The sequence below is a fragment of the Microcaecilia unicolor genome, chromosome 7 (genome assembly GCF_901765095.1).
Source record: "Microcaecilia unicolor chromosome 7, aMicUni1.1, whole genome shotgun sequence".
In the NCBI taxonomy this organism is placed as follows: Eukaryota; Metazoa; Chordata; class Amphibia; order Gymnophiona; family Siphonopidae; genus Microcaecilia; species Microcaecilia unicolor.
Window position 1 is genome coordinate 19,027,456 of NC_044037.1, and position 27,422 is coordinate 19,054,877.

Genomic DNA, 27,422 nt, shown 5'->3' on the forward strand with positions numbered 1-27,422 from the left:
ATTTCTTTTTGGAACTTTTTATTAGATCTAATGTGAAAACTGATATACTTTTCCTATCAAAGTTTTTTTTCTTTGATGTGTAGTATAATTGAAAAATAATAGAATATAGGATTTATGAGGTACATTGTTTCTGAGATACTGTTACTAGGAATATTAGATTGTGCTTGATATGATTCCCAAGTGTATGACTGGGTTACTCTTTTTAGTTTTGCATACTGCTTTGAACATTAGTGGGTAGAAATAATAGAACGTTTAAAAAAAACTTTAAAAATACACTTCACTTTATACCTTTGAAGTACAAAAATCCATGTAGTGATGTAATATCTGTATAAGTTAATTTTCTGGATGTTATATTGAATGGAAGAATTTTGTAGACCCTTCTTTTACCGTGGCCCCATTGCACTTTGTTCACTGAAACGGAAAGTTTAAAATTGTGTTTGATGTTTCTGTTTTTCAGAAAAATGAAATATGTGACTGCCTTATTTAGCATTGTGCATCCATATGTAAAACTGAAGGGAGATTGTATTCCCCAGTGTCTATTTTCTGTTTTTGACATTTTATCATTGAGAACTGCTAAAAGCGGGGCTTTTTTTTTTGAGGAGGTACTTGGGGGTACTGAGTACTGGCACTTTTTCCATTGTCTGCTAAAATTGACCTACGGACCTCAAGTTTTAATGGAAGAGCTCAAACAAATGGTGACGGAACCCACAAGGGAAGGGTCGATGCTGGATCTAGTGCTCACTAATGGAGGTACTGTTTCCGATATCTGGGTGGGTGCCCACCTATGTAATAGTGATCATCACACTGTATGGTTTGATATAAGGGCGAAGGCAGAGTGTGGACGCACAAAACACAAAGTACTGGATTTCAGACATACTGATTTTGATAAAATGGGGGAATACCTGAAGAAGGAGCTGTTGGCGTGGGAAGGCATAGGTGAAGTGGAAAAACAGTGATCCAAGCTAAAGGCTGCTATAAATATAGTGACTGATCTTTTTGTGAGGAAAGTAAACAAAAACAAGAGAAGCAGGAAGCCTATATGGTTCTCCAAACAAGTAGCTGAAAAAGTAAGAGCAAAAGAGGCTTTGTTAAGAAATACAAAAGAATGCAACGAGAGGATCACGGAAAAGATTATTGGATTAAACTGAAAGAAGTGAAGAGGGAAATACAGCCAGCGAAAGCGCGCGCGGAAGAAAAAATGGCTAAAGATGTAAAGAGAGGTGACAAAACTTTTTTCAGATATATTGGAGACAGGAGAAGAGATAGGAATGGAATTGCAAGACTGAAAGATAATGAGAATGGCTATGTGGAGAGTGATGAAGATAAAGTGAACATGCTAAACAATTATTTCTCTTCGGTTTTCACGGAGGAAAATCCTGGAGAAGGACCGCAGTTGGCTGCTGAGGGAACGTCTGGGAATGGAGTGGATACTGCACCGTTTACGGAAGAAAGAGTTTATAAACAGCTTGAGATTCTGAAGGTGAGCAAAGCTATGGGGCCGGATGAGATACATCCCAGGATACTGAAGGAGCTCAGAGAGGTCCTGGCGGGATCTCTTAAAGATTTAATTAATAGCTCTTTAGAGACGGGAGAGGTTCCGCATGATTGGAGACGAGCGGATGTAGTCCCTCTTCACAAAAGTGGATACGGAAGAAATGGGAAACTACAGACCGGTAAGTCTCACGTCAGTGGTAGGAAAAATAATGGAGTCACTGCTGAAAGAAAGGATAGTTAACTTTCTAGAAACCGACGGGTTAGAGGACCTGAGGCAACATGGCTTTACCAAAGGAAATCCTGTCAATGAATCTTACTGACTTTTTTGACTGGGTGACCAAAGAACTGGATGAGGGATGTTTGCTAGATGTAATCTACTTGGACTTCAGCAAAGCCTTTGATACGGTCCCCCACAGAAGACTCGTGAATAGCTGAAAGGTTGAACTTAGGACCAAAAGTGGTGAACTGGATAAGAAACTGGTTGACCGATAGGTGGCAGAGGGTGGTGGTAAATGGAATCCGCTCGGAGGAAAGGAAGGTGAGCAGTGAAGTTCCTCAGGGGTCGGTGGCTGGGGCCTATTCTGTTAATATATTTGTGGGAGACACGAAAATAGCCAATAGAGTGGATACCCTGGAGGGAGTAGAAACGATGAGAAGGGATCGCCGAACGTAGAAGAATGGTCGAGGGTCTGGTCAGTTAAAATTTAATATGAAAAAAGTCCAGAACTGGGGATTCACTCACTCTACGGTTTCTCCTTTTCTTTAAATAGCTCATGCAAAATGGAAACCTGTGTTCATTTAAATCAACATTCACCAAATTGTTAAAAATGACAGAATAGCTATATTAGCTTAAAATATATACGACAGTGCTCAGAACTGGGTGCGTGAGTGAAGCTGTCAAGCAGCATATCCCACCACATTTACCGACATCACCGCACCGTCAGCCCTCCCTTCCTACTAAGATGTTATACAGATTCCTCCTATATATTCAATATAGTGGTGATAAGACTTAGCTTCGGCTGGCTGCATGTAGTCGGAGTAAAATGTGCTGATCAGCTGTGCTTGACCCAGTTCTATTTTTTTCCTTTTCTTTTCTTTTGCTGTGTAATCAAAACTTTTTAGTGTCACGCTTCGCTGTGCATTCAATAGTTCGTGGTATACCGCTCTCTTTTCTTTTCTTTTGCTGTGTAATCAAAACTTTTTAGTGTCACGCTTTTGCTATGCATTCAATAGTTCATGGTATCATGCTCTCAACATGTAGTCACATGTTTCGCCTAATGGCATCTTCAGGAGAACGAAATCTAAATTACAAATCAATACATATCATAGCTGTTCTGCTAACTTTTGTCATAACTAAGACAGTCAGCTTTAAGCATCTTATCTTACTTTATCTTGAGGCCCTCAGTTGGAAAACAGTTATCTACAGCTATCAGTGTGGCTACCCGGTGTTCTCTCTGGTTCCATGGTTGGTCAGCGGGTGCAGCCTCCAAGTCCAAGCTCAATAAGTTTCCTTTTCGAGGGTCCTTTTGTTTGGTGCTGGACTGGAGAAGTTGGTTAAGAGCCTTGGCGAGTCTAAGGTGTCTTGGCTTCTGGAGGATCATCCTCTGTCAGTGGGCCATGGCTTCTTGGCCGGTAAAGGTTGTGTGTGTGATTTTCGGTGCTTTCAGGCTGGACGTTTTGCTGGAGGTGTGGGACTTGATAACCTCGGACCAGAGGGTTCTCGATATTATTAGTGACATACGCCATAGAGTTCGCTCATCCTCTCCTGGATGCCTTTCTGGAGTCTCCTCGTCAGTCATAGGTAAAAGTGACAGCAGTCAGGGTTACCCTTGCACAGCTTTTGTCTGAATTTGGTTTTCCCGTGCCTCAAGCGTAGATAGGCATGGAACTTTATTCCATGTATTTTGTGGTGCCCAAGAATGACAAAACATTTTGTCCCATTTTGGATCTCGATTGTGAATCGGGTTTTCAAGATCTCACCTTTTCGTATGGATTCTCTTCGCATGGTGATTGTTGTAGTTCATTCAGGAGAGTTTCTGACCGCATTGGATTTGACTGAGGCTTATTTTCACATTACAACTCTCTGTCAGCACCAGAGATTCCTTTGGTTTGCAGTATTGGGACAGCATTATCAGTTTGTTCCCTGCCCTTTGGTCTAGCCAAGGCTCCTCGGACCTTTAGCAAGGTTATGGTGGTGGTCACGGCAGCCTTGTACAAGGAGGGCATTCTAGTGCATCCTTATCTGGATGACTGGCTGATCAGAGTGAAGTTCTATCAGGAGAGTCTCCAGGTCACAGAAATAGCTGGTTCGGGCTCATTCCACGAGGGATATTCCTTCTTCCTGGGCAGAGCGGTCTCTTGTTCCTCCTTTGGACATCTGTAAGGCTGCGACTTGGTCATCTCTTCACACTTTTGTTCGTTACAACCGGTTGGATACTCAAGCCCGCCAGGAAGCGGTTTTTGGTGAGCGTGTTCTTACTCAGGGCTTTGTGGATCCCACCCTTAAATACTCTTCTCTAGTACTTCCATCAGTCATTTCTGGGCCGGTCTAGAGGAATACTAAGGAAGGAGAAATTAGATCTTGCCTGTTAATTTTCTTTCCTTTAGTCCCTCCAGACCGGCCCAGATCCTGCCCTTCATTTTATCTGGTTGTATCCGGTTAGGTCTTGGGTTTGTCTGCCTTTGTAAAGAAATAACCGATTCGATTTTATTTTTTTTCTCTTTCTGGTTTGGTCTGTAGTTTCTAGTTTTATTTTGTACAGGCTACAACCCCCCCCCCCCCCCCCCAAAAAAAAAACTATCACAATCTACTATAATAAAACTCACCCTCAATGTTCTGAGGACACTGACGTCAGTGAAGCCAAGCCACTGACAACAGTTCCTTCAGGTTCGAAGGTTCGTGGTGGTGAAGCCACCAGGCCCCGCCCTCGCGTCAAACGTCATGACAACGAGGGCGGAGCAAACGTTGAGGGTGAGTTTTATTACTGTACCTGTGCTCCGCCCTCACGTCAAAACGCGATGATGTCGAGGGTGGCACAGGAAAATCGACACCCACACAGAGCAACGCTAACAACAGCGGCAGCAAACGAACCACCTACAACCGCGACGACCCACGGGGCGGGGCGGCCCAGGAAAATCGCCACTGATCTCCGTATGTGAGTCACTCCCCCCACCACCCCAAAAAAAAGCTAGTGCCCGTTTAATTGCTCAGAGAAACGGGCCTTCTTTCCTAGTTACAGATAAAGTTATCAATGCAAGGAAACCATATCTATGGTTCTTTACACCAGCTCTGCTGCTCTTTTGTGGTGTGGCTGTTGGGTGCCCTATCGAGTTCACAGATATTTCTCTTCCACTCTTGCTTTGGTAGGGATATACTGATTCAAACTGGGGCTGGGCATGGCTATGATAGGCTCAAATATGAATCGGAGTTTTCAGTCTCCACCTGCTGGTAGGCATGTACAACCCATCAGTCATTTCTGGGCTGGTCCAGGGGGACTAAAAGAAAATTAGCAGGTAAGATCTAATTACTCCTTAGTGAGTGCTAAGTGCTACATGGCCCCTAGGTATAAAATAAGGCGCAGATTATTTAGGGGTCCTTTTACTAATGCATGCTAATGGATTTAGCATTTGCTAAATGATAAGAAGTCTATAAGAATATAATGAGCGTCTTAGCATTTAGTGCGCACTAAATCTGTTAGTGCGCCTTAATAAAAGGACCCCTTAGTGTGCACTAAGCTTTAGTTAAAAGACCCTTTGGTTATTATTGGGTTGTAACTGTTCAGCTTTGGGAGGGGGGCGGTTCAAAATAATCTTTTTACAATTGTTGACTTTATTATGTACTCATGTTTTATGCCTTTATTTTTTAACCACTTGAATGCTGTTTCTGTGTGAAGCAACATATAGAATGAATAAATTAGGTCAAGGATTTATTTATTACATTTGTATCCCGCGCTTTCCCGCTCATCGCAGGCTCAATGCAGCTTACATAGTAACAAGAAAATACAGTCTGTAGTATCAGAATCAACAAAGGAGGTATGTGATAGGACAAATGAACAAGGAGTAAATGGAATAGGTGAGAGAAAGGATAGGGATGGGTAAGGAAGTGGGTGATAAAGGAGAAGTTGGTAAGAGCATGGAGGATAAGAAGGTTGGTAGGAGATATTTTCTGAGTCGTTGTTGTTAATGATTAGTTGAACCGGGAAATAGATGGATTGCATTCGGGTAAACCTGTTTGAATAGATGGGTTTTCAATAGTTTCCTAAAGGGAAGATATTCACTAATGACAACAGAGGACTAAAATTGCACTGTCCTCTGGGGAAAAGCCTTTTACAATGGTAGTTGTCCGTCTGCTTTATTCCACCTTTTTCTCCTGACAGTCACTCAGTTCCTTCGCTGATCAAATTTCCTGTCCAGCCAGCAATTTGAAAAACACTTTAATTGAATTGGTATTTGAGCAAATGGCGCTGTAGGAATGCGTGCATCCAGTTCTGGGTCAAATAGCATCTTTTTTAGAGGAATGTGCAGTTGTTGTAGGCCTGCACACGTTATTTTAGGATTTGTATTTCGGTCCTTTTGAATAAGAAACCAAAGTGTTAGTGGCTTCTATTCATTGCCTTGTTACCAAGCATAAATGTATTGGAACTGAGAAATGTGGTGGACCATGAGTAGTTTAACTTCTTCCCAACTGCTGGAAACAATTTTTTTCACCTAATTTTAATGCCTCAAAAATGGGAATTCAGGCTGTTGAATGCTGCAGTTCATGAATGCATAGTTTCAGGTAGTTTAACAATCCTATTTTAAAGTATTAAGGCAAGACACATGCTCGGCCTTGACTGGCATATGTTTAGAGAGAATAACCAAAAGTTTCTCTGGAGTTCATAGCCTTGTTCTCTTTGCACTAACCTGCTCAGTGTAAAAAAAAGAAATGTTAATTTAATCTGCTGAATAATTTGAACTGATGGCTGCAGACATTTGCAATAAACTGACCCTCTAAGAATTTTTTTTTTTTTCTTTTAAAAACAGCCCTCTGTTTGTAACGTGGAAGATTGGTCGTGATAAACGATTGCGTGGATGCATAGGTACTTTTTCTGCCATGAACCTGCATTCAGGACTCAGGGAGTACACACTTACCAGGTAAGAGAATTTTGTTTTGTTTTTTGTTACTTGGTTTGATTATAAACCATGTATGGAACATGTATTTTTTATTTTTTTGTTAAATTTGTACCCCGCGCTTTCCCACTCATGGCAGGCTGAATGCGGCAGGCAATGGAGGGTTAAGTGACTTGCCCAGAGTCACAAGGAGCTGCTTGTGCCGGGAATCAAACTCAGTTCCTCAGTTCCCCAGGACCAAAGTCCACCACCCTAACCACTAGGCCACTCCTCCACTGTTGCTACTATTTGAGATTCTACATGGAATGTTGCTATTCCACTAGCAACATTCCATGTAGAAATCGGCCCTTGCAGATCACCAATGTGGCCGCGCATGTGCAGGATGTCAGACTCACAGAAACAGAAGCCTGCGCAGCCTTCTACATGGAATGTTGCTAGTGGAATAGCAACATTCCATGTAGAATCTCCAATAGTAGCAACATTCCATGTAGAATCTCCAATAGTAGCAGCATTCCATGTAGAATCTCCAATAGTAGCAGCATTCCATGTAGAATCTCCAGTAGTAGCAGCATTCCATGTAGAATCTCCAATAGTAGCAGCATTCCATGTAGAATCTCCAGTAGTAGCAGCATTCCATGTAGAATCTCCAGTAGTAGCAGCATTCCATGTAGAATCTCCAATAGTAGCAACATTCCATGTAGAATCTCCAATAGTAGCAACATTCCATGTAGAATCTCCAATAGTAGCAACATTCCATGTAGAATCTCCAATAGTAGCAGCATTCCATGTAGAATCTCCAGTAGTAGCAGCATTCCATGTAGAATCTCCAATAGTAGCAACATTCCATGTAGAATCTCCAGTAGTAGCAACATTCCATGTAGAATCTCCAATAGTATCTATTTTAATTTTGTTACATTTGTACCCCACACTTTCCCACTCATGGCAGGCTCAATGCGGCTTACATGGGGCAATGGAGGGTTACGTGACTTGCCCAGAGTCGCAAGGAGCTGCCTGTGCCTGAAGTGGGAATCGAACTCAGTTCCTCAGTTCCCTAGGACCAAAGTCCACCACCCTAACCACTAGGCCACTCCTCCACTATGTATGAAATTATAGCTCTGGAATTTAAAACAGAACCTGATTTTTTTTTTTTTCGTTTCTGTTATTGCAGTGATAAAGCAGTATTTTATATAGCTTCAGCCTGCCAGTTTAATGGTAGTTGTATTTTTTTTTTCTATAAGGTAACTCTATAGAAGACATTTGTTCTGAGTCAGAAGTTAGCTGTCCTTGTTGCTGATTCCTGTGTTTTTAAAAGTTGAGGTTTTCTACTGCTATTTAAAAAATGTTCAATTGTTTTTTAGTCAGCTACTGTTTGTTTTGGTCTGGATATTTTCAGCATAGCTCTTAGTTCTCTTAATTGGCACTCCTACAATAAATGTAACTTTATTTTTGAGTGTAGCGACAAGAGTGGTATTTCTGCAGCCTCCCTAATGCAACTTATAGTGACAAACAGAGAAAACACACAAGTACTGATAACTTAGATTGCTGGTTCTTATTTCTCATGTGGAAGAAGATCCTTAGCAGGGGGTCACTAGTGAAGTTTTGTAACATATTTGTGGATTGTAACCATTAATCTACAAAGTACAATGAATGTTTGTTTTCCCTGACTACTGTGGAAAGGTTTGATGATAAAGTAACTTTATAGTATTTCCATTAACTTTAGTCTTCCCTGTGCCTAGATTTGACTAATAAACCATGGATAAGCCCAGGTGGTTTTCTGTGATTTTTCAGTTTATTAATTGGCCACTTGGCACTGCAACTCTTACCTAGTTGCTAAGCAAAATTCTCACTGTGCTGCCCTGCTTTTTCTAAACGATTTAGTTCTGATTTTGTAATGTGTCAGATTACTATCCTGTACTTTTTTTCTTAAAAGCATGAAAGTAGCATAGTAACATAGTAGATGACGGCAGAGAAAGACCTGCACGGTCCATCCAGTCTGCCCAACAAGATAAACTCATATGTGCTACTTTTTGTGTATACCTGACTGATTTGTATCTGCCATTTTCAGGGCACAGACCGTAGAAGTCTGCCCAGCACTAGCCCCGTCTCCCAACCACCAGCCCCGCCTCCCACCACCGGCTCTGCCACCCAATCTTGGTTAAGCTTCTGAGGATCTATTCCTTCTCAACAGGATTCCTTTATGTTTATCCCATGCGTGTTTGAATTGCCGTTTTCATCTCCACCACCTCCCGCGGGAGGGCATTCCAAGTATCCACCACTCTCTCCGTGAAAAAATACTTCCTGACATTTTTCTTGAGTCTGCCCCCCCCTTCAATCTCATTTCATGGTCTCTAGTTCTACCGCCTTCCCATCTCCGGAAAAGGTTCGTACTTCCTAATGCCATTTAATTTCATTGAACAGTAAAACACTTGGGTGTTCATTTTCAAAGAACATAGACGTACAAAGTTCCATAACTTTGTAAGTCTGGGGGGGGGGGGGGGGGGGTCTTTTACTAAGATTCGCTAGTGTTTTTTTTTAGCTCATGCTAATAATTAAGATGCGCTAAATGCTAGAGACGCTCATATATTCCTATGGGTGTCTCTAGCGTTTAGTGCATTCTAATCATTAGCGCACACTAAAAATGCTAGCACACCTTAGTAAAAAAAAATCCTATGTGCTTTGAAAATGAGCTTGTTCTGGCATCAAAGAGAAGGGCTACTAGTTGATGAGTAGTTCAGTTCTGCGATACAGTCCCTCCTTTAAATTGGGGGGGGGGGAGGGAAGGCAAGAAATGCTGCCATTTTTCAGATTTTATATCTTGTGTTCTCTTCAGTTTATTGCCACTGATTTGAAAAATGTATTCTATAGGGCAGTTTTTGTTTTGTTTTTTAAGTTGTTCTCATCTAGTTACTTTTAGAGACCCAGATCTTCCCTCATGTAGTGATAGACCGAAGTGCTTTCAGTCCTTGGGGCTAAACAGATTAAAAAAAAAATCTATGGCTCCCAGCTGCCTTTTTGTTTTCTTTAAAATGCATGTTAGTTTATTTTTTTTAATTCTGTTCATGCTCCAGAGTACAATCAACTTATGTATCTAATATTTACAATGTGGGTAGAGTAATTGGAAAGTCTTTTTTTTTTTTTTAAGCCAGTTTTGCTTTATCTAACAGCATTTGAAATGTAAAAACTGAAAATTGTAGTTCTTCAGTATATTGTGTTGTGACTTGCCAAGTACCTTATGAATACTGAGGAAGATGCCTACTGTGAGATAAATGAAGACCATCAGGGAATATGGGAGGTGAATATCTTTGATTGAAAGACCTACTGCCTGGATACAGGACCATGTTTTGCACAAGATATTCACATTTCCTTTTTCCTATGGAAAATTCTCCCCCCCCCCCCCCCCGTTTACTAAGTCGTGCTAAAAGCTGCTGTGCTCTAATGCCAACACAGCCCATTCACTTTGAATAGTAACATAGTAAGTGACGGCAGATAAAGACCTGAATGGTCCATCCAGTCTGCCCAACAGCCACATTCATTATCATTTCAATATTTAAATCAGCAGTGATCATTAAATTATATACTTCATCATGGTCTTACTTTAGTGTTTCTGGGACATAGACCGTAGAAGTCCACCCGGCTCTATCCTTATGTTCCAACTACTGGAGTTGCCGTCAAAGCCCACTCCAGCCTATCCAATTCTGTCTTGTCGTTTGTGGGACAAAGACCGTAAAAGTGTGCCCGGCACTGTCCTCACGTTCCAAACCACTGGAATTTCTGTCAAAGCTTTCTCCATTGCATCCTAAACCGGATTTCCATATGCGGGACTCAGACCGTATAAGGCAGCCCAGCACCAGCCTTAGTTGATGCATCCAGAGTCGCCATCTAAGCACCACTTGACGTGCAAGCGCAGTTTTGTTTTTTATATCCTTCATTTTCTAATTAGAGATCATCTGTGTTCATCCCACGCCTTAATTCTTTCACAGGTTTTTATTTTTTTCTACCACTTCCTTCAAGAAGTCATTCCAGGTATCCATCACCCTCTCCGTGAAAAAAAATGTTCTGACATTACTCCTAAGTCTACCACCCTGCAACCTCAATTCATGTCCCCTAGTTTTACCACTTTCCCTTCTCTGGAAAATATTTGTTTCTAGATTAATCCTTTCAAGTAGTTAAACATATGTATCCTATCTCCCCAGTCCCTCCTCTCCTCTAGGGTATACATATTTAGTTCTTATATTCTCTTCTTATATGTCTTTTGGTGTAAGCCCCATGTCATTCTTGTCGCCTTCCTCTGGACCACTTCAAGTCTTCTTTTAGCAAGATATGGCCTCCAAAACTGAACACTGTGCTCCAGTTGGGGTCTCTCCAACGACTTGTAGAGGGGCATCAACACTTCCTTTCTTCTTCTGGTTACACCTCTCTCTATACAGCCTAGCATCCTTCTGGCTACGGCCACCACCTTGTCACACTGTTTTCTCACCTTGAGATCCTCTAATACTATCACCCCAAGATGTAAATAGGCCGTGTCGGCATTGCTGCTTGGCTTAGTAAACAGGGAGGTAAGTGTTAAACACTTGGAAATATAACTTCAGTTTGGCAATAGTCTCTTGGCTGTTAATTTTTGTCTCTGGTTATTGTGGGGGGTTTTCCTGAAGATTTTTACTTTTCTGAAGAATTTTGTCTTTTAGGGAGGGGATAACTTTTTCTATATGATTTTATACAACTTCTGAGCTTTTTGCTTTAGTTTGTGGATCAAACTTCTTTGAGCAGGGACGGTCCTTCTTTGTTAATTTGTACAGCGCTGCGTAACCCTAGTAGCGCTCTAGAAATGTTAAGTAGTAGTATTACATATAGCAGTGATTTAACCAGAGCTGAGATTGTGATGTCATAATGCCTCATTCCACCAATGCCTAAGAGCCAAGCTCATCAGTGATGTCACAATGGCTTGATTGTCCTATATTTGTCTCACTCTTATCTATTAGATTGTAAGCTCTTTGAGCAGGGACTGTCTCTCTTTGTTAAATTGTACAGCGCTGCGTAACCCTAGTAGCGCTCTAGAAATGTTAAGTAGTAGTGGATCAAAATTCCGAGTTTCAGGTAATTTAACAATCCTGTTTCAAAGTATGATGAAACACATAACCACTAAGAAAGCCATATTCAGTTAACTAAGTTTTACAGTAGAATTCACAACAAAGAAAATGACGTGCAAATCTGAATCATTAAGAGCCAACCCATCGGGTGTAGGGGTGTGGCAACAATAGGAGGATGCATGTGAAGAAAGCATGTGGAGTATGCCTCATAGAATTATTTTTGACGTGTAAATGTGTTAGCTAGGAATTAATGTATAGACCAAAAGGAAGTGGAACTCTGGAGCTGGGTGAGGGGACAGGCAGGCCAGTGCTGGAGCAACAAGAGAGAGGCTAAATTAGAGAGCAGAGTGAGTTTTCTGCTCTGCCCTAGAATGAACTCTCCCCTCTTCCTTGCAGGCTACCTGCAAAGGAGGGACTGGAGCATAGTCTGAGAGGAACTGGTGGAACTGGTTCAGGCTGTTTCCCCCCTGAAATTAAGCCCTGATGATGACTATATAAGTAGGAGAGTCAATTTGAAAGGAGCATTACCTTAACCTCTATCTATATATATATATATATAAAAGGCACCTCCAACGTTCCAATGAAGCCTCAAACCTGATGATGACGTGCCCGAGATATCCGGTTTGGCCTGCAGTCACTGTAGCTCCGCCCTCACGTCAAAACGCGATGACGTCGAGGGCGGGGCGCCGAAGGCACAACGCACGAGTTCCACAGAGTGACAGCAGCGGGGACCGGGGAGAGCAATGCGAACTTCCATCACAAACTCGCAACCAAGGGAGAGAGGGGGGGGGCTGGAACTCGGAAGGGAGGGACGGAGGGGGGACCAGAACTCAGGAGGGAAGATGGTGGGGGGGGGAGGGGGATTACCCTGCTAGCGCCCGTTTCATTTTTTTTTCCGAAACGGGCATTTCTTACTAGTGTTTTCATATATCCAAGATTTCTATGCTGCAGAAGCTGGACTTGCTTATCCCACAGAAATACATAAGGATATTTTTCTAGGGAGCTTATTTTTCTGGAATCCAAACTCTGGTCTAAGTATTTTAGAACTCGATGTATCTCTTCACAAGTTGGTCAGGTTCTGTTAAATTTTAGGAAAGTTTGTCTGCCTGTCTATACGCAAAACGTTTCTCGACCCCCTTTTGTATTTATTTACTCTTTAAGTGGGAGCCAGTGTAATTTTTCTCTTAGGGGTTTGACGCTTTCGTATTTCATTTTTACAAATATGAGTCTGGCTGCTGTATTTTGGGCTGTCTGAAGTTCCTTGATGATTTGTTCTTTACATCCGGCATAGAGTGCATTACAGTAATCTAGGTGGCTTAGCACCAATGATTGTACCAGGCTGCGAAATATTTCTCTTGGGAAGAAAGGTTTTACTCTTTTTGAGTTTCCCCATTGATTGGAACATTTTCTTTGTTGTGTTTTTCGCACGGCTTTCTAGTGTGAGATTTCGGTCTATTGTGACTCAAAGTATTTTCAGGGTATCTGAAACAGGGAGGGTATAGTTCGGGGTGTTTATTGTGGCGGGTTTGTTCATGTTGTGATGAGAGAATGAGACATTGTGTTTTTTCTGCGTTAAGTTTTAATTGAAATCCATCCGCCCATGATTTCTTTTTAACATGTTGGGTTGGAAAGATTAAAAGAAATGGAAAAATATGGTAGTTGTGAAAAATAGGAGTACAAGAGAGGAATCTGTATTCTTCAGGATTTTTCATAAAATAGAGCTGAAACTGAAATCTAAGAATGGTGCCAAGCTCAATGTTTGTATAAATCATGCTAGTTCAAGGATATTTCGATACTTAACACATTTCTACAGAATTACAGGTTCAGAACTAGAAGGGCATATTATCCTTTGGCTTAACATATAAACTGAGTAATTCCACCTACATATTATTAAAACTATCAGTCTGAGTATGGAAAATTGCCTTGTATTGTTGCTGCAGGAAAGCACTGATTTAGTATACAGTCACCATCACTGTTACTGAACAGGGTGACAAATTATAAATCATGTATCCTGTTTCGTGTTTCAGTATGAAGTAGGAGCTGTGAAACCTTTTAAATAGAACCTTTGAGTCATAAATATCTAACATCACTGTAGTATTAAAACATAGTGCAAATGAAAAGAATCTAGTAATAATTTAGGAATTGGTACAGTATCTGTTGTATGTATCCTCTGACCATGATATTTTATGGATTTTTGAGGAGGTCTTTTTTTGTGTATGTTAATTTATGCTCTAGAGCCCTGATGGCGAACCTATGACACGCGTGTCAGCACTGACACGCGTAGCCATTTTCGATGACACACGGCGCCGCCGCAGTGTGGTCCGCCCTCCCTCCTCGCTCCCGGAAACTAACCTTAAAGCCTCCTTTCACGTCGCAACAAGCAGCAGTAGGGCAGGCCACTCCTTCCTTCCGTGTCCCGCCCTCGCCTGATGTAACGTCCGCGAGGGCGGAGCACAGAAGGAAGGAGGAGAGGTCTGCCCTGCTGCTGCTTGCTGCGACATGAAAGGAGGCTTTAAGGTTAGTTCTGGGCCCGGTAGCGGGTGGAGGGGGGGCCCAGCGACCTCGGGTGGGCAGCGATCTCGGGTGGGGGGGGGGGCTCGGGGGCGGTCCTAGTAGCAGTGATTTTTCTCGAAGTGACACACCACCCGAGTTATGCTCGGTTTTTTGGCGAATTTTGACACACCAAGCTCAAAAGGTTGCCCATCACTGCTCTAGAGTCTAATTAGAGTAGGTCTAAAATTTTAAATTGTAATTGAGCTCTTTGCTGTTAGGGTAAGACTTTATTTACCTGGTGGTTTTTTAAAATTATTTTTAGGTGTGCCATATTTTTATGTGTAAACCAAATAAATAGGAAAAAAAAAAACCCTCTAAAGACTACTGGTAAAGAGATACCAAAATATACAAACAACCAGAGTATCAAATTAACAAAACTGTTCAGAAACTTATCTCGTACTTCAAAACATATCCTTCATGTATCTACTAGAGAGCTGTATGGGGATAGAAATTTAACCTGGGGAAGCTAACCTATCTCCACCTCAAATAATTTCCTCCATCTCAGCCCCTGGCTTGCCCTACCCTTGCCATCCCGCAGTCACTTTGACCCCCTTCCAAGAAAGCCAGATTCTGTATGCAGTAAAAAATACTAGTAAAAGCAACATAATTTTTCTTCCATACCCTGCTAAATACAAATTGAAGTATGATACACATATCCATGAGCAACATGTCCCCCTCTCCTCTCCATCCCCTTCTATCCCATGTGCTCTATTTCCGCTTTTCACTTCCCCACTCCTCCATGTATGTCCCCCTTACCAATCTTTTTTTCCCCTGTTCCCTGCACCCACCCCTACTCCCTCCACCCTTTTTACCAAGGAGGTTAGATAAAACAGGAGACCGGCTATCTAGCCAGTAGGCAGAAATTGATGCCACACTGGTTCACCCAAAACAATAGCAAATGCTATTGAAATCAATAGGAAAAAGATTATTAGAAATGAGGGACTTTTTTTTACATTTATATGACACATTATCCTAAGCAAATTCTGATTCAATGTAGCTTACATTTGAAAACAGTGAAACAGAATAATAGAATTCAGTTATATCGTGGGAGCAAGTAGATAGATATGTCTGAAACATTTAACAAAGTTGAGATTAGCATATATACCCTACTAGGCATTTAAAAAAAAATGCAAGTGCATTTTTATAATATACTACTGCAATCCACAGAACAAAAGGAGCAAGTTCCCACATGCCATCTTTTTTTTTTTTTTCTTTTGATGTAGACATAGGGGAACATTTTTTGTTTTAATGCTCCTAGATTTCAACTTAATTCATGTTTAATGCAAGATATAAAAATGCCATAAATAAGTAAATAGATAGAAACTCTGAATGATGAGCACCTGATTCTCATAACATGATGTCTGTTTTAGTGGCTCTTTACCAGGAGAAAGAAAATCTTTGTTGTGGTGTCCATTTAACCAGTCTCTCCAAATGACACACTGATTACGATTTATAACAAACTAGCAAAAAAGGCCAGTTTCTTTGAGAGATGAAACGGGCGCTAGCAAGGTTTTTGTGTGCAGCGACCGTCCTGTTCCCCGGCCCCCCCTGCAGGCACCCATGGCCAGGGACCCAGCTGTCCCCCAACCCCCCTCCAGGCAGGCACCTGTCCGCTGCTGTCGCTCCATCCCCCGGCCCCCCTGCAGCCACCCATGGCCAGGGATCCAGCTGTCCCCCAACCCCTCCTGCAGGCAGGCACCTGTCCGTTGCTGTCGCTCCATCCCCCGCCCCCCCCCCCCCTGCAGCCACCCATGGCCAGGGATCCAGCTGTCCCCCAACCCCCCTCCAGGGACCTGTCCGCTGCTGTCGTTGGCGCTCCGCGATGCGGTGTGCATGTGAAAAATGGCCGGCGAGAGGCAGGGGGAGATGGCGTTTCGTGGAGTGTGTTTGCTCCGCCATCGTCGTCATCACGTTGTGACTCGAGGGCGGGGCACACACTCTTGGGCAAACCGGATGTCTCGGCCGCTTCAAAGTTCCGGTTGGAGGCTTCATAGAACGTTGAAGGTGCCTTTTATATATAGAGATTACTATTCTACCTATAAAAAGTTATTCCATTATTATATTTCCTGTGTGTACATCCGTATGCACAAGCCGGCATGTTTGAATATCTAAGTGAGATTAAATAAAAATTCCACAGTGTAGATGAAGCAGCTCATAGGTTTGCTTGCTGTGTTTTGAGTGCACAGAGATCTGGCTGTGCAAGGAAGGGGAAACAAATAACTTTGTTTTTTGTTTATTTATTTATTTATTACAGTGCACACCCACCCACACACGCACATACTCCAGACCTCCCCTCCAGCCCTGGGTGCCCTCGCAGCACATACCTCAAGCCACCCTGGTGGTCTAGTGGATTCTTCGGGGCAAAAAAGATCCCCAGTCTTTGCTGCTGCATCTTCTTTGAAATGGTTGCTGAGACTTCCAGCAGCGGCCTCACAAGACTTCAGCTTTTCTTAATAAACCAACACAAGATGTTTCTTGAAAAAATGGAAGTTATTGTGGAAGCACACCATTAAAAACCTTTGATATGTGCGATACATAGTGATGGCCACACAGCTAATCATTTTTTTCTGGATTTCAACTATCAGTAACAATGAGCTAAATTTCATATATTGGTCACTAATGTATGCAAATTTAGGTAATTCAGATTTATTAAGCATATCCTGAAAACCTAATGTGTTGTGAGATTAGCAGGGTAGGTTTGGAGGTCCCTGGTTGATGCCTCTAAGAAACCAATTAATTTAACTTTAAGTAAATTGAGCCAAAAATGTTCCTAGTGCAATTCTCAACAAACTAGACCCTATCCTTCAAACTTGTGGCATCCCTTGGTGTGCCCCAACCATGAGGAGGGATGCTTTCAGCTGTAGCACAGGTACTCTGCACAAAAGAAAGAATGCTGTTTGCAAAGCCATGGGGTGGGTGGAAGGCAGAAGGACATATGGGTAGGAAGGAAGAGGAGTCCAGGAACTGAGTCAAAAGTGGGAATCATGCTGGTATAGGCCTGGCCAGAAAGGAGACACATGCTGGGCATGTGCTGGAAGGATGAAGACGGGGTGGTATCTTCATTCTGGAGGAGATGGGGGCCACATATCCTTCATTGAATTTTTAATAGGTTGCAGCTAGTTGTCAACAGTTTAAGGTGTGTGCTTTATGAATACAGACTTTCATTTCTCAACATCATGCATCTGGGCACCTATGTATAGTATTTACCAAAATGCTGTCTGTTATTTGCTCTCTCCTCCCTAGGAGTCTTTAAACAAGAGAAATTTGCTTTTAATATCTCTCAATCTAAGAGAGGCATTTTGCCCATCTCTCTGTCAAACGTGTAGACTTATATAAAGGATAAAACAGACCCTTTTCTCCCAACGTTCATTATGGACAGTTTGCTGTTAACAGCTGCTTTCAAGTGATTTTGTGCACTCTAAGATGACTTTCTTTGATAATTGATAATGCATCTTGATTTATTGTAAACTTTGTCACAGTGCTGAAAAGTGATATTGTTTAATCTATGTCTAGGTTATTCTTGCTGTACACAGCCTTGGGTGAATTTCTTCGAAAAGGCAGTACATAAATCCTAATAAATAAACTATCTCTGTTAGAAGAGTTTGGAGAAGACCTGCAGGCTATTTTATGTAAGGATGTGTTTATCATTCTAGAAACAAAGTAAAAATAGGCATATGTTTTGCCTTAACGTTTATTCAGAATACAGACCAGTAAAATCAAATCATTAGCTGCTAAAAAAAGCCTATGCTAAATCAAATTTGGACATCTGTTCATAGATCTGGAGACTAGTGCATAAGGAGCATTACCAAATTAAGGGCTGATTGTGCTTCGTCAGGTTCGTATGTTGACTGTATGATGAATTAATACGCATATAGAAACATAAAAAACATGATGACAGATAAGGACCAAATGGCCCATCCAGTCTGCATATCCCAGCAAATTGTTGATGTCTGCAATATTTGTGTTTGTGGGAGAGAGTTAACGTGTCTCTGATTCTTCTTTGGTATACTCTGTCTGCTGGAAGGCTACATTTACACTGTGAAGGTTCTGTATTAGACTGTGTACCACTTGAGGCTGAAGTGGGACCCGAACAAGTACCATATATACTCATGTATAGATTGCAACATATTTACCTTTTTTTTTTCACACGAACAGATGTCAGTCCGGCCCCTCTCTGGGTATCAGCAGGACCTTCAGGTCAGGGTGTCCTTTCATGGTCCCAAGACAGTGGTTCCCAAACCTGGTCCTGGAGGCACCCCAGCCAGTCAGGTTTTCAGGATATCCATAATGAATATTCATGAGAGAGGTTTGCATGAATCTGCCTCCACTACATGCAAATCTTTCTCATGAATATTCATTGTGGATATCCTGAAAACCTGACTGGCTGGGGTGCCTCCAGGATCAGGTTTGGGAACCACTGCACCAAGAGCATAGGAGAGCCAGTGGTCCCGAATCCTCCAAGGGGCCCAGAAGTGCCCAATGTACACTGGGCCTCTTGCTGGCTTGGATAGGGGGGAGACTAGCCCACTGCAGACATGGGTGGGCCTATATTACCTCAGACCTAAAGGATAGGAAGTTGAAGACTTGCTGAAACAAGCCTTTGAAGTGGCCTCTTTGGGCCTTCAAGTGACAGTGTGCAGCTCCTTTGTGGCTTGAGCATGCGCGAAGTGGCATCAGCAGTTGGCAACACAAGACTGGTGCCATAACACCCAGCTGGAAACAGGGTTCACCTTGGCGGATGCTATTTGACATGCCTCAGATTACAGCCTGCAGTATGTCTTGTGGCACTGGGCAACAGATGCAGTGTTGGTCATGTCTAGTGAAACTTCCCTTTTGGGGAAAGTGGCTGTTTGGAGAAGATCTCAGTAACTTGGTGAAAACTGGGGTAAACTAAGATAACCAAAAGCTTTCAATCTATCCTCCAGCAATCGGTGTGGTTGTCTTCAGGGAGCTCTTGATTTTGAGATAACATATGGTACTGGCCTGGTCGTCAGAAATATGGTCTGGAGTCCTGCTTTCAGGTACATAAATCTTCCTTTTGTGCAGGCAGGAGGTCCTCCTCTCAGTCAGCTAAAGCTCCCAATTCCTCCAGAGCTTTGCAATGATGTGAGGCTGGTCCACTTTTCTTTTCCTGTAGTGGGAGGATGTCTTCAGGAATTTAGGGAGTAGTTGGCCAAAATCACATTGAACCAGTGGGTTCTGGATATTCTTACAGAAGGTTACATGGTTGGAGTTCACCCACCCGGTCGCTCCTCTCTTTTTGCAGTCTCCTTGTCAAAAGGGACCAAGGTGGTCGAGGTTCAGGCCACTGTAGATTCCTTTCTGGTGCTCCGGACCATTGTCCTAGTTCCCCAGGCCGAACAGGGGCAAGGCAGATAGTCCATCTACTTATTTGTATTAAAGAAAGAAGGCTCCTTTCATCGGGTCTTAGATCTCAAATGTCTAAATTGCTGCATCTGATAGTCCTGCTTTCACATGGAGACACTAAGAGTAGTCATAGCCTTCGTTCAAGCGGGAGAATTTCTCACTGCCCTCAATCTCAAGTATACTTGCATATACCCATAAGGCCACTGCATCAGAGGTTTCTATGTCTTGCGGTGCTGGGCCATCACATCCAGTACAGGGCTTTGCCTTTTGGTCTTGCCATGGCTCCAAGAATGTTTACCATGGTAATGATGGTGGTGGTGGCAGCACGCTTAGGTTTTGGGGTCATTGATGGCAGCGATGGAAGTGATGCCATGGAAAAGGGTTCATATGCGGCCTTTACAGGAATCTCTTCTCAGCCACTGGTCTCCGGTATCATAGAAGTATGACCATCATCGGAATCTTGCCAGGTTCTTGTGACCTGGGTTGGACACTGTTGAAAACAGGATGTTGGGCTTGATGGACCCTCGGTCTGTCCCACTATGGCAATACTTATGTACTTATGCACTGGTTGCTAGATGGGAGTATGCAGTGGTGGTTGTCTTCCCAGGAATTTGACCATCGGAGGTCCGTTTCTGATAACACAATGGGGGAGGTGTTGATGACTGATGCCAGCAAGTTAGGTTGGGGAGCTCATTACAAGTTCTATCTGGCACATCACCTGGACAGAACAGGAGTCTCAGTGGTCAATAAGTCGCTTGGAGCTCAGGGTGGTGCGGAATGACTTACTTGACGTTTCTTCCTTTCTGGACTGAGTTTTCTCGACAGCACGACAGTGCATATATCAACAAGCAGTGCAGGGCCCACAGTTGTGCAATGACATTGGAGGCGGCCTCCCTCATGCACTGGACGGAGAAAAATCTTCTCTGCTTGTTGGCAGCTCACATTGCAGGGTCCTTGAATGTGGAGGTGGACTTTCATCAGTCACTCCTTGGACCCGGGAGAATAGGAACTATCTGGCCAGCGGTTTCATCTGATAGTGCACCGATGGGGTTCTCTGCTTCTGGAAATGGTGACTAAAAGGAATGCCAAAGTGCCCAAGTTATTCAGCCCTACTGCAGCCCTGGTCGAGGAGACATCTACTATATGTCTTCTCTGCTTGGTCCATGGTAGGTCGTATGTTGAAAAGGATCGCATTGCACCAGGGTCGAATAATTCTCGTAGCCCTGGAATAGCCAAGGAGGCTATGGTAAGCGGACCTGATTCAACTGTTGTACAGGTGTCCTCTCTGTGTTCTGCAGGTACACAGCATACTGAAGCAAGGTCTGGTGGTCTTGGAGGATCCATGTTCCTATAGAAAAGGCTTGGTTGAGATGACAAGGTTATTCTGATTCAGTCATTGCTACCTTGGTTGAGGTTCAGAAACGCTTTACATCCATGGTGTATGCGAGGGTGTGGAGGATGTTTGAGGGCTGGTGTTCAGAGTACTTACTTTCTCCCTTATTTGTATAGATTAGCCCATCCTAGTGTTTTCCAAGCAGGCCTTCAGAAAGAATTGGCGTTGGGTTCTCTAAAAGTTCAGATGCTGCTAAGAAAGCAAATAGAATGTTAGGTATTATTAGGAAAGGAATGGAAAACAAACATGAGGACGTTATAATGCCTTTGTATCGGTCCATGGTGCGACCACACCTCGAATATTGTGTTCAGTTCTGGTCACCACATCTCAAAAAAGATATAGTGGAATTAGAAAAGGTACAGAAAAGGGCGATGAAAATGATAAAGGAGATGGGACGACTTCCCTATGAGGAAAGGCTGAAGCGGCTAGGGCTCTTCAGCTTGGAGAAAAGGCTGAGGGTGAGATATGATAGAGGTCTATAAGAGTGGAATGGGTAGACGTGAATCCATTGTTTACTCTTTCCAAAAATACTAGGACTAGGAGGCATGCGATGAAGCTACAAAGTAGTAAATTTAAAACGAATCGGAGGAAAGTTTTCTTCACTCAGCATGTAATTAAACGCTGGAATTTGTTGCCAGAGAATGCGGTAAAGGCAGTTAGCTTAGCAAGGTTTAAAAAAGGTTTGGACAGCTTCCCATTGTTAAAATGCCTTAGGGAAAATCCACTGCTTATTTCTAGGATAAGCAGCATAAAATGTATTGAACTTTTTTGGGATCTTGCCAGATATTTGTGACCTGGATTGGCCACTGTTGGAAAAAGGATGCTGGGCTTGATGAACCTTTGGTCTGTCCTAGTGGGGCAATACTTATGTACTTTGGTCTGTTTCAGGGAGCAACTACAGAAGACATCTCTTGCGGCTCACTCGGATATCGTTCAATTCTTGCGAGGAGCAGGCCGCTTGTGGCCTCCCTGTTGTACGCCATGTCCAGAGAGGAACCTTAATTTAGACCTTTGGGCTCTTCAGATGCCTCCTTTTGAACAACTCTGGAAGGCCTCTTTGAAATATTTACGTAATAGTGTTTTTGGGGATGTGCGGCTTACTCAGGATTTTTTGAAGATGGATGCTGGATGTAATAATTTTTCTAGTGGTGAGATGAGTTCTGATCTGGCAGTGCCATTTGTTACTGGATGGTGGAATCATCATCTGCCCACCTAAGTTTTTGTTTTATGATATTGTATAGTTTGTTGATTGTTGAAACTGATTATTTACATTGTATTTTATAATCTACCTTCCCTTTAATGCAGAATATAAATGGTCATAAACCACACACACACTACCGTGGCTCGTAAGCTAAGACTGGTGGAGAGACACTTGCGGGACTATTCCTATTGGGGAGGGGTTAGCTCCTGCCCCGAGGTGGAGGGAAGTTTGAGGATCTATAGGACAAAGTGCAACGTTTCAGTTTTTGTGGACTGAAATTCTGTCGGCCTATATTTTGGACTACCTGTGAAAACTTCAGACTGAAGCAGGTAAGCCAAGATATAAAGAACCACAGTACTGTAGACCACTAAGGTCCATACTCTTCAAACCCATCCTGAAGTATTTGGCAGGATCATTGACTTAAGAAAGAGCTTATAAAAAGTTTTTAAATCACTGCACCAATCTATGGTTTCAGTGATGTCTTAGAATCTAAGAATACCCCTAAATTACAGACCTGATGGTCAATTTTAATTGTCTGACCACATGATCTAATGTGGCTTGGAATGCCTGACTGACCACGTTGCTCACTATCATCACCTCAGTGTTTGCAGCATTGAAAGCTAACTTTGCTTATAGACAGGTAGGTGTTCTGTGAAAAACAGACTGTAGTTGTGTCATTGATCAATCAAGGTGTCTTAAGAGAAGAAAATTTGAATAGCATCTGCATATCTCCTATAGTGTACGTTCAATGCCTTCAATTTCCAACACAGAGGAGCAATATACATATTGAAAAGAATGGCAGACAAAGAGGATCCTTATCGTACCACCGAGCTCCTATTCTTAATTCCTGCTTCCTCCCCCCTTGGAAAGATTTGAACCACTCAAGTGCAGTCCTTGGATAATCCAAAGACTGTAGACACATCAACAGAATATCATGATCAAATGTGTCAAAAGCAGCAGAGATATCTAACAAGACAAGGGCGTAATTACAATACTGGTCCAATCCTTGCCACATTGCATCTGTTGTAGACAAAAGACTTGACTCCATATAACGGGCTTCTTGGAATCCGTTTTGGAATAGATCTAGTTTGGTTCCCTTCTCTAGATAACTGTTAAGTCGTGTTAGAACAGCTTTTTTAACAATTTTATGTGGAATGGTCTTACACAATAAAATGTCCTATGTTTCATGAATCTTGGTAAATTAGGCCGTTGTGTGGCAGGAGGACTTAGTATGGACAACTGATGTTGCAAGGAATGTTCACAGCAATGTGAATGTTCATAGTGATAAACAGAAACATTCTTAGTGTCTGTTTGTAGCAGGATTTATTGCAGCAGGGCATATGTTTATAGTGAAGTGAATTGAGATTCAGAAATATTTAAATGACTCACGCAAGTGCAGAGAAATATATGAAAGGTGTATGTTTTTTTCAGTGCTTATGGGAAAGGAATGAGGTGACCTGTCTCAGGATTACTTTCCTATATTTTAAAGGACTATGCACTCTCTTCTTAGGGTTACTTAGTTTGAAGTGATTAAATCTGTTTTGTTTTTCTACAGTGCCCTTAAAGATAGCCGTTTCCCCCCAATGACGAGGGACGAGCTGCCACGGCTTTTCTGTTCAGTGTCTCTGCTTACTAACTTTGAAGATGTATGTGATTACTTGGACTGGGAGGTAAGAGAGCTTTGTGAGTGTGTTATAGTGTTATAGTACTGCTATATTTGAGATGTAGGGCACTCAGAAGATCTTCTTTTATTTATGTTTTGATACCAAATTGTATTATATGCTGTTAGCACTATATTTCAGATACACTGTTCTCTTATTGATAAAGATGGATGGTATCAAATCTGCTGAGTGCCGACTTGAGAATGTGCACAATACGGGCATGTTTCACTATGGCGCTGGCTTGTATATTATTTTCTCAGGAGTGATGAAATATACTTAATGAGTATACATAATATTTTTGTTAATGTTTTGAGTTGTAATAACTAATTCCCTAAAGCACCACCTTATCTTGGGAAACTCCTATGCTCTTCCATCTGCCTTTTTTTTTTTTTTTTGAAGGACAAGCAGTATATATGCAAAAGTGTATGCAAACGCTTAGGCATCCTTGATCAGACTTTGTATTTAAGAGAATCCTGAAGTAAAGACAACACGTCATGATCTCTGCATAGAAGAAAGTTAAACATGGCTTTCTGGAGAAGTGGCACAGTGGTTAGAGCACCAGTAGGCTGAGAACCCAGGAAGCCTGTGTTCAAATATTGCAGCTGCTCCTTCTGACCTTGGGCAAGTCACTTGATCTCCCATTGTCTCAAGTACAGAATTAGATTGTAAGCTCCTTGGGGCAGTGATATATTATACCTGAATACTTATCTGCACTGTACACTGCTGTGTATGGCCAGTAGTGCTATGTAAAATGTTTCTGCATGCCATGTAGTATTGGCAGAGATAATCATCACTATCTGCATTGATATTGATGCCAAAGGAAGTTCAGCCAGTTCTGAAATTTGTGACTCCAAAATGCAAGGTGAACTCTTAGAAAATCCTTGTCTGCTAGCCAGATGTATATTTGGACATTGTCTACATTTTTCTGATACAGATACAAAGACTGAGCAGTCTTGGGGTTTCACATATAGATCAGAAAGTTTCTCTGATCAGGAGGAGTCTACTGGCCTGCCCTCTACAGGAAAGGGAAACATCTCTGCCAGAGGACTTCTCATTTACTGATCTTTCATGGAAATGGCTGAAACTATTCCATTTATGTTAGAGAAGGAGCTTGAGCCTAGGACTTGAAAGCCACAGGTAGCTCTCCAGCTGAAACCTAGTGTGGGATTTTGACTGATGACAGACATAACCAGTGTTCCGGTAATACCTGGCCCTCCTCCAAAAAGCAGGACCTTTTTAGAGAATGACACGGGGACAAAGTTTGTCCCGCCCCGTCCCTCTCTGTCCCCATGGACTCTGTCCTCATCTGCAGAAGCCTCAAACAATTATGATTTTATGTTTAAATCTTTTTATTAAAGTATAAAAAGGAACAATATGCTGTGCAACTATTGTGTATAAATTACAAATAGAAAGCAGCTATAATAACCCTCCTCACCACCACCCTCTACCCTACCAACCCCAACAATAGCTGATTTCTACTACCCCAAGGAATCCTAATTCACTCTGGGGTACAAAATACAACCCATTCTGTATGCCCTAGAGGGGAGAAATATGCCCTTTGAAGCACTTATGATTTTGTGGATGAATAAGAAGTCATCAACAATCTCAGGATTCAGTCTAGCTCTCCTGTCTTCCACAGTCTTTCCTGCAATAGAAGATATCTTTTTAGACAATATGCTGGTAACAGGATGTACAGGATCCCCCCATGCAAATTTTGCTAGTTGTGGCCAGCACGTTTGCTTGCATCACTCAAACATAAATAACAGTCCAGTTGATTAACAGGCTTCAAAGTAGAAAATGGCACAGGGACAAAGTTTATCCCCTTCCTTGTGGGCTCTGTCCTCGCCCTGTGCCTGCGGTTACTGCGGGTCCCTGTCCCCGTATCATTCTCTAATTTATGTAAACAGTTGTCCCAGAATAACCCAAACTCTTGTTTTCAGTAACGTACAGAGCAGGTATAGACTGTATCTGTTGGAAACCTCACCAGTTTGCTCTCCAAGAGTATTGAGATCAAATTCTTAGCACAGAATGTACGCAATTCTTCTCCCTCTTAAAGGTTATCAATAGAAATCAAACAAAATAAAACATGGAAAAGAAAATAAGATGATACCTTTTTTATTGGACATAACTTAATACATTTCTTGATTAGCTTTCGAAGGTTGCCCTTCTTCGTCAGATCGGAAATAAGCAAATGTGTTGGCAGATAGTGTATATATAAGAGAAACATCAAAGCATCACTTTGACAGTCTGACAGAGTGGGGGTATGCATGGGGACATCAAAGCATTTCATTGATATTCTAACAGGATGGGTGTTGGTAGGTGACAGGAGGGTAATACCTACCAACACCCATCCTGTTAGAATATCAATGAAATGCTTTGATGTCCCCTTGCATACCCCCACTCTGTCAGACTGTCAAAGTGATGCTTTGATGTTTCTCTTATATATACTATCTGCCAACAAATTTGCTTATTTCCGATCTGAGGAAGAAGGGCAACCTTCGAAAGCTAATCAAGAAATGTATTAAGTTATGTCCAATAAAAAAGGTATCATCTTATTTTCTTTTCCATGTTTTATTTTGTTTGATTTCTATTGATAACCTTTAAGAGTAGACTAACACGACTACCACACCTCTACTTAATTCTCCCTCTTAGAAACCAATATGATTGGACCTTGTCCACCAGGATAAAGAGGGCAACGATTTTATTTCCAGGTATTCTCTAAAGAAAATAAGAGGTATTCCATCCCATCTGAGATCTTGAACAAATTCTGGTAAAAGTTAGCCAGTTTTCTTTTTGGGGAAAAAGGTATTAAAGTACCATGGGTAAACTATGATCTGTGGATGTAAAGGAAGCATGTAGTCCCATGGAAATGGTGTACATCCCAAGTTACAGGAAGTATCTGATTCATAATAGGAAAACCTCATTGCCACTTTTGCATACTGCCTTTGTCCTGGCATCAACACTATAAGTATTCATAGAATACCTAGCTTTTGTAGTGACATGCCCATGCAAACTATGTGAGGGAGGGGGCCCTCTCTGGATAATTAGCTGGTCAGTAGCATATTTTAGGATGTGTCCAAGAATGTGAACACAACCATCTGTTGATGTTACTAGGATTCACCATAAGTTACCCTAGGATTCACCATAAGTTACCCCAAATCCCATTTGAGGCCATGTTTTAATGGAATTTTTAGGAGCGCTGCTAGACACAACTTGGGCAAAACCTTTTTTTTTTTTTACAACAAAGAATCACTACCATCGTGGAAAAAGTAAGAGTCAGAATGAGACATATGGAAGTGCTCAGGCCTTATGGCTTCATTATACATGTAACTCCCTTGGCATGTCTCAATATGAGATGAGCCCAATGGACTAATTTCCCACTGAATTCAAGACATTCACAGTTTGCAACATGCCATCCAAGTACCATGCCAGCTCATGGACTCTGTCATGGTAGCTGATCAGCCAAATGTGGCTAATAAAATTCTTCAGACTCAAATAGTCCTGATTGCTGATTTGTCCAAACTAGGCTGGGGAACTCATATAGTATGACTTCACAC

General features: G+C 42.1%; 1 protein-coding gene across 2 annotated transcripts in view; it reads left to right on the forward strand.

The window, feature by feature from the left end:
- AMMECR1 (Alport syndrome, mental retardation, midface hypoplasia and elliptocytosis chromosomal region gene 1) overlaps positions 1–27,422 on the forward strand; it is a 168,024-nt gene that overhangs the window by 79,931 nt on the left and 60,671 nt on the right. For both annotated transcript variants that reach the window (XR_003942870.1, XM_030210047.1), the window contains exons 2-3: positions 6,517–6,627; positions 23,760–23,874. Coding sequence is in view for 1 of the 2 variants with exons in the window: in XM_030210047.1 (XP_030065907.1) it covers positions 6,517–6,627; positions 23,760–23,874 (226 nt within the window). In the remaining variant the exon portion in view is untranslated. The remainder of the gene's footprint in view (positions 1–6,516; positions 6,628–23,759; positions 23,875–27,422) is intronic.